The sequence below is a fragment of the Barbatula barbatula genome (genome assembly GCF_947034865.1).
Source record: "Barbatula barbatula genome assembly, chromosome: 12".
NCBI lineage: Eukaryota > Metazoa > Chordata > Actinopteri > Cypriniformes > Nemacheilidae > Barbatula > Barbatula barbatula.
Window position 1 is genome coordinate 13562291 of NC_136775.1, and position 8371 is coordinate 13570661.

General features: G+C 39.8%; 1 protein-coding gene across 1 annotated transcript; it reads left to right on the forward strand.

Moving 5' to 3' along the window:
- Window positions 1-128: 128 nt before the first annotated feature.
- Window positions 129-4580, forward strand: rusc1 (RUN and SH3 domain containing 1; the record flags this gene model as incomplete). The annotated part of the gene is made up of 2 exons (XM_079469016.1): window positions 129-279; window positions 1420-4580. The coding sequence occupies exon 2, from the start codon at window positions 1503-1505 to the stop codon at window positions 4578-4580; it is 3078 nt and encodes a 1025-aa protein (XP_079325142.1). The 5' UTR covers window positions 129-279; window positions 1420-1502.
- Between the last annotated feature and the right edge of the window lie 3791 nt (window positions 4581-8371).

The window sequence follows — 8371 nt, forward strand, 5'->3', positions numbered from 1 at the left end:
ACAGTGCAAGTGTTTTAACTAGTAATGAAAATGCTAAGTATTACATACATTTACGCCATAGCATGACACAACCATTACTGGTTCTGTACTTCGGCAAGCGAGAAGACGGAGGGATGCTGCTGAGGGGTGTGGTCACATGGATGGGATGAGAAAGGGGAGGGCTACATGACGGAGCGATAGAAAGGGAATAACGCTGTGTGATAATTTGGGAGAGACATTTGTGCGCTGGAATAAAAATCATGAGCAGGAAGCCGTGTTTTCTTTCCTCTCGAAAATGAGGTACAATTTCCTTATTACCTTTGTGTTTTTGTCGGATTTTCTCCTCTATCCGTTATTTTGGCCGCATCAAATCTACACCACAAATACGTTTGTTATTTACTACTACAATTTTAGTGTCCGGCTGCTTTTTGGAGCTATCAGAGACTGCGGAAGATATGACACGGCAGTGCGATTCAACTAATGTCATCAGATGTGCTGTTAGAAATCATTTTCGTTAAACACGTCAATATTTAACATTAGCCAACCCTGACTGCATATATACAGACTAGTAATGTACGATTTCTCACAATAAGATATTTAGAGGTCATTAAATCAAACCTTGTTTGTTGACTAAAGCGCAGACTAGGCCTCTGTATCCAAGGACATAGATGCGAGCAGCGTTGCCCGTGGTGTGTATGGAAAGCGGAGAACTCGGCATTAGCCATTGCTACGATTTTCTGCTGCCTAACGTTACATATGCCACATCTTTTTGAGAATCAGATTTTTACCTACAGTGAAATATCTAAATATGTTACGTCTACATTTTGTGAAAACACTTATTTGTTACGTTTCTTAATATAGGCTCAAAAGCATTTTTATGTAAACTATTAATGTATAACAAATAAGGAAAGATAGAGACACGGTTATCTAATTTCAGAAGGCAATAATCTACATTTAAACCAGTTGGGAATATTAGTTAGCATTTCTGTCAATTAAATAATATAATGAACTTTTTTAGATTAATACCATATTTAGCCTAATGTTATGTTTAAAATATGGTAGACTACAGTATATGTTATTGTATAGTATTCTGGTATATATTGTAATGTATATCATTATAAAAGACTTGTGTATTGGCCTATGTGTATTGAAGCCTTATGGAATCAAGCAGACATTCACAAGGACAACACATGTTACTTTTAACTCAACTTTGTGTAGTCCCTTTTCTTTATCTAACACAAAATCAAACATATATTACTCATAATGTGTTATTTTTCTTTTATTATTCAACACATCCTTTTTGACAGTGCAAAAGTAACAGGTCACTATTATCTACGAATATTTATTAGATAGCAAAATGTTTTGGCCACCTCCCAAATATTTTTTACTTTTGTGTTCCTGAATAATGTCTTTATTGACAGATGTCTCTTGCTATTTCAGGTACTAATAGGATCCAAGATGTCCATATATTTACAGGTTTCTTAGTCAAACAACCAAATTCTCTGCACATAAAAAATCACACCATGCACTCCTCCTCTCGTCCATCCGTGCCCCCGCGTTCCCGCAGATTCGACAATAGGCACACAGAGGAAAAACCAAGCCATGGGACCAAGAGGGAGGAGAAAAACAAGAGCACAGCATCACTTCGTCGTGTCACTCGGGGGCCACCTGAGTCTTCCAGGTTTAAGGGCCCCAGTCAAGGTGCAAGAGCCCCGGTAGTTCAGCCTAAACTGGTGCGGCCACAAAGGATTGGTGCTCACGCAATACCAGCAATCTCAAAACCAAAAAGTGGCCGCACTGTATTAAACGTTGCCCCAGTTGTGGATCCAAACTGCAACGAGCCCAGCCTACCTTGTTTATGTTGTGATGACCATTCACCTCAGGATAGCAACAGCCTTTTTAATCACAACCATAACAACAATAACACTGTAACCATTAGACAACAAATGAAGCTCCCACCACCTCCACCTCCTCACAATGATAAATTGGCTGTTTTAAAACAAGATGTTAAAGAAGATGAGTGCAAGCTAGAAGTAAAGCAACCTAATGTTGTGCCAGTGGAAGAGAGAGATGAAGTAAATGGTAATATGGATGAAAAAGATGCAGATCACTCCAAGAATGGTGACAAAGGTGTTAATGTGAATGGCAATGTTGATGTGAATGGTAATGGTGGTAATGAGGATGAGGATGAGGATGAAGATGATGATACTCTTGTTCCTTCGTGTGGCAATTGCCCAGACTCCATGCTGGATTTCTCTCTTACATCTTCAACTTCATCTTCTTCCACATCCATTAGCAGTTGCTCAGATCTGGAGTGCGACTGCCCTGATACATTTTCACTGTCATCACAGGACCAAGAGGACCCTGAGCTCTATCAGTCTTCTCATACCCCTGCTACCCATTTTCCTTCTTTTGAGTCCAGCGTCTTACCAATGGATCACAATCCTTTGACAAGACCACCAATTTCTCCTTGCTCTATTGACGAAGGCTATCCCTCAGCGCCACCCTCCCCCTGTTCTGACTACATGGACAGGAAGGGAGAAAAAGGAACATGTATTAAAGTCAATCTTCTTAATTTTTTGGATTCCATGGAAGAGTTGGGCAAAGTGAATCTATTCTACCGAATTGTTAAGTTGGCACATTGGGAACTGGACAATGAGGTGATTGTCAGAGATAGACTGGATCACCAACAGAAGCTTCAGAGGGTCAACAAAGAAGTAAAACTGTCTTATCTCTTGAAACTTCAGGAAGAAGGATTGGACTTCAATAATGAGGATATCCCCAGAGTTTTGGATGAAATGGGCAACATTGACATTTCATTGAAGTTGTATAAAAGCAACAAATCATGTGATTCCCAAGAATTTTCTGATGCAGGGGTGGATCTGACAGCCCCATCTGACCTTGATGAGACCCCTGCCACTGATTCTCTCTCTCCATCACCACTGGATCTTCTTCCCCCTCCCAGGCCCCCAAAACCTCCAAAAAGAGATTCAAGTGCCCAACCAGAATCACACACATTTCAAAATATCAGCGGACATGTCTCTTCAGTCTCATCCAACTATGAAACTACTGCTTTCACCAAAGCCGTGTCTGCTCCTACATTGCCTATACTATCCTCTTCACCTTCAACCTTGAAACCACCTGCCCTTCCTCCTCCTCCATCACAACCGGTGCCCTACTTTACTATAAATACTGACTCCGCCACTCTCACCTCCCCCACACCACCTATTCCTCCTCCTAGAAGACGGCGTAAGGCTCGTCTGGAGGCACAGAGGCTTGCTGAGCTTGAAAGAGAAAAGACTCCCTACTCCCTTCCACCTCCAACCTCGAGACCTCCTCCACTACCACCTCCACCTGTCTTAACCACAGGTATCCCACCGCCGCCATCAGTCCCACCCCCTCCAACTTTTCATGCACTGGATGTTGAAATACGAAAATTACTTGCACTGGCAGGCCTTACCCAAGCTGAATTGCTTAAACTTAGTCCAGAGTTGGGTGTTTGTGTAGATGTGGTTTTGGAGAATGAGAAAGAGTCCATACCTGAGATGTCTCAAATGGGAGAACTTAGAGTAAATACAACACAAAAGGAAGATAGTGTGAATGAGGAGCTGGATTCCAGATTGAGAGAGAGAACTAGAGCCGGGAAAGACAAGTCATCAAGTGTGAAGTTTGAATTAGATGTGATCAGTGAAAATGAGGGTTCGAAAGAAGAACAGAAAGACACAAACAGAACAACATCCTTCACGGAAATGGCAAGACGTCGTAAGAGAACTGGTGGAAACTGTAATCATGGCTGTGGCTGTAGCTTTGGAGACAATGTCACCTTATCCCCTTACTCATATTACAGTAACGGTCTTAGCAATACAGACATTCAAGGTGTAAGCTTTGGAAGTTTTGATTATACTTCAATCATTTCTGACACCCCTCCTCCTCCACCTCCGCGACCTTTGCCCCCTTATCCACCATTAGCCTCCAATTCATCTGAACTTCCATCCCTCAAGTCATCCACTCTACCTGCCAATGCCACTCGTCCGGATAGATTTGACTGGCTGATAGCCTTTACCCCAGATACAGAGTTGCGAAAAGTGTCTGATGATGGCATGTTACACAAAACAACTTCAGGCCCTAAGGTCACAACCTTTAAAGAACTACGCAATAGAAGCAAACAGAGTTCCCTGCGGGCCCCTGTCCTCCCAGAACCTGATCCAACTGTAGTGACCCCAGACCCTGATTATCTTTACAACCTCAAATGGAGGAGAGAAAAGATTGACGGGGATGGCTGGGAATATACTTCCCAAGCACAAGCCTCTTTTCTCCAGCCGCCACCCACTCCCGCCTCACTGTCCCTCTTCAGGGAAATGCGGCACCTGAATATACAAGACAACTGTCCACCAGAACCCAAAGTTTTACAACAAATTGGATATTCAGTCAGTGAAGGCAGTCTTAGGACTATTTGTGGTGAAAGATATAAAGAGGATCAACCTAAAAAGCTGGAAGATGGGGAGAAGATGGAAGTAAGAGGAATGGCAGATGGAGCGTGGACATTGGAATCCAGGACAACAGGTAAAGTTGAAAATGTTTCATTTTTGTTTCTGTATTAAAACGTTTACAGTTCTAGAGTTCATCCACATTGTAGTGCAAGTTAGTTCAACCAGTCACACCAGAACTTAAAGGAATTTCCGAAATCCAGTAGGCTTGTGGTGCTGTGTTGCTTCTCGTGATATCATAAAGCTTTTCATTTATTCATCCCCTCAGCAGGCGATTTCCAATTTTTCTCGTCCGTCCGTTTCATGAAAAACAAAATATATCACCATCTAAAGAATTGTATCTGCATCTCTTTCCTGATGCTGCTTTGCACTGCTCCTTTCTGTACTGTTTCTGTATCTGTCCAATGGTAATTTGCCTAGATCAGGTTACTTCACTTTTGACATCAGATATTTATGGCCTCTAATGTGCCTGCAAATCGAGCAGCAAATGTATATTCGACGGAGCCCCATTTTTAACAAGATGAACACATTATAAAGCTATAATATTACATGCATTGTCAATATAATCACTTTTCTTATACACACATATTAATATGTGTATATTTTACTACTTTAAAGTTGCTTAACTTTGTTTGTTTTAGCTGTCAGATATCCAGTGATCATGCATCATGCCTTTAAGTGCGTTAATGCATGATTTTGGAAAAAACAGCCCAAGAATTAATAGCTTAATAATTCTATATATCAATAATTTAAAAGACACCAGCACAAGTAAGGCAAAGGAAATGAAAAACATTAGTAAATCATTATAAACTAGAGCAGTAGCAAACATAGACGTTTGAGCCTTGCCCCCTATACACACACTTACCACAGTACAGTAAGGTATTTTACATATGGTATTTTACCTTACAGTGCTTTCCTATAGAAGTGCGCATACATCGTTATACCATCACACTTACCACATGAAAAGCACAGCAAGAGAGTTATCACCAAAATAACACGTAATACAAATACAAATCATTATTACACATATGCATTATGATCGGCTTGCCACGTGTATCTGCTCTTCAGCAGAATAATGGACCACATGACAGACACTGCCTCCCAGTCTGATCATAAAACCAACGCAGACTAACGTACACAATACCAGTTTAAAAAGCGACACCTCGTGAGAGCGCTCTCAGCACAGAAAACTGGTGACTGTACAAGCACAGTGTTTCTCAACCGTGGTACCTCTAGTGGTCTGTGGCGTAATTGCAGGGGTCTGCAGAACTATTAAAATATATTTATTATCTTGCATTCAGGGGTTAGAAATTAACACCCACCAGTCGCAGATAAAACATCAACCGAGTCGGCTATTGCAGTCAAAAGAATTGCCCAATTGACTGGTTACTTGTGTTTATAAGTTATGTGCACTCAAGGTTCATGCCAAATCATATTTAAAATAACCTATTGCACAGCTTCTGCGCATTTCTGACTCAAACATACGCGTCATGTGGCATCACTATGAGCGGTCAGCATTAAACATCACAGCACCGTGAGAGAGAATCGACTGCTCTGTTTGCTTTAAATTGCTCTTGCTGTACTGTGCCCATTTATCTGATAAAATGTCACTGTTATGCAGAATAACAGCAAATATACACAATATGTTCAATTTAAGAATATCCACAGTCAAAATCACTCGGCTCGATGTGCACATCAGCAATGAGAAATATTTGAGGCACGGTAGCGTAATAAATCATAAATTACTTACAATTTGATGATCAAATTACTTACTTCCTCCTGTTGTTTTAATTGAACAACCTTTATCAGCTTTTCACTTTTTTATCCATAGACTTCATAACAAAGTTAATCCACATGCTGTTTTGAAAGACGTTTTCAACATTTCTTCTTCTTTTGACGTTTTATGGCAACCAACTTCTGGTGCTTTTTTGACTTTACGGGACTGCTTGCGAACAACCCGCCAGATGGTGGAAGGTTAGCAAAAAATTAAGCCCGCCCGTTTAGAAAGATGATATGATTTTACTGTCACTCAAAATGTATCTCTCATTAATTTACTATTGTACAGTCAGCAGTATGCTAATTGAAGACCCCTTCTTGCAAAAGACTTCTTGCAGGCCACGCAGACAGCTTATGACATCAGAAAACTGCTCTGTGATCTTGAATTTGTCTCGTGAGACTCGGAAAGTCAAATATACATATCTAATAGGGAAAACCGGACGCTTTTATTAAAATGTTTTTAAATATAATCTTTTACGATAGTTTAGGTCATCACAGAGGGCCCTGAGGGTTCGCTTCTGATCTAGAGATATATGTAAAGTTGGGTTATACCTCTGCAGTATACTGCCGCTGACAGTGCTTACAGTATCTTGTGTTTGGAGTTCTTCCATACCAGGTGAAATGTGATCCTAGCACAGCTTCAACAGGAATATTCTGGCTGGCGAACAGACACAAGTGCCGGTCACACACCGTTAACTATCATAAAATTGTTTTTAAAGGATGCTTTAGTAAAAATCAGTAATCTATTAAAATCAGTAAAGAAAACAAAAAAGTGTGTGGCAGACAGGACTCTGCATATCAGAGTTAATGTGGTAATTATTACACTTTTTCTAAATGAATGCATCTTTGGACAATTACAGTTATTTATATTTCTTTACATTTGTTGTGTTGTGCTGTGTAGCATTCTTATCAGGGTCCAGAATAAACAGTAACCAAGTGAAAAATGCCAGTGAAAATAAGTGAATGGATACACATACACTACATGATAGTACGGGACAAGTTGAACTATTAGAATAAATTATAAGGCTGATCTTTGTTGATGTAAGTGTTGCTGAGTGTAAGACCAATGACATCTATAGAAAACTTTAAAGATGGTGATAAATTATCTTTGGGATAGTTCCCCCATATTTATAAAATTTATAAAATATTATAAATGTTATAATATTTTATTTTCCCTCATGTTGTTCAAAACCTGTATTTTTTATGCTTACTTTTGGGCAGCACTAAAGAAAATATTTTGAGATGTGACTGGTTTTGTGTCCATACAATGGAAGTCATTGGAGGCAAATGTTGTTTGTTTACCAACGTTCTTCAAAATATATTGTTTTTGTGTTCTTCGGAGCAAAGTCATAAAGGTTTGAGATGACGAAGAACCTTGATTGTTGGGTGAATTGGTCCTTTTTTCACACATCACTGTTAATTTTGAACCCTGGTTCATGTTTTTTAGTTAAGACTCAGAAACTACTCTATACTTACAGAATATTGAATGTTTGAGGAAACTCTCTGTCATCTGTTTTGGATTCATGTTTACATAAATGCATTCTTTCTTCTTCAAAATGACACTAACATTTTCTCCATTATCTCTTTTTCTCTCTCTTTCTCTCTCACTGTTTGCTGTGTTGTCATTTCACCCATCCTTTCCATTCTAATCTTCTCCATTTGCAATTCTTCTTTCCCTTACCCATAATCGCTTTTGCGCACTTTCTCCTGTTAAAGTGTCCTCACCTCCCCTCTCTCTGTCCACATCTTACTCCCTGACCTCACCTTATTACCTGCACTCGGCTCCCTTGTCACAAGCCTCACAGTTTTACCACACTGACTCTAACAGAGATCATGACATGCCCCCAAGGGGGGATTCCATGAACATATCAAAACCATCATGCATAAATTCCACCTTTGACCCTAGTAGAAAATATATCGACTATACTGATTCCCTTTACTGGCCTGATTCAGATAACAATGCATTTTTCACATATAACCGTGCAAATGATCCCAATGCTTACATTGATTCGTTGTACCATGAATGCAACCATGCAAATAGCTTTATAGGTTCTTTATACCTATATGAGCATGATTCAGAGGACAAGAAAACCAACTTTTATTCTGTGTATAACAGTGAACTGGATACA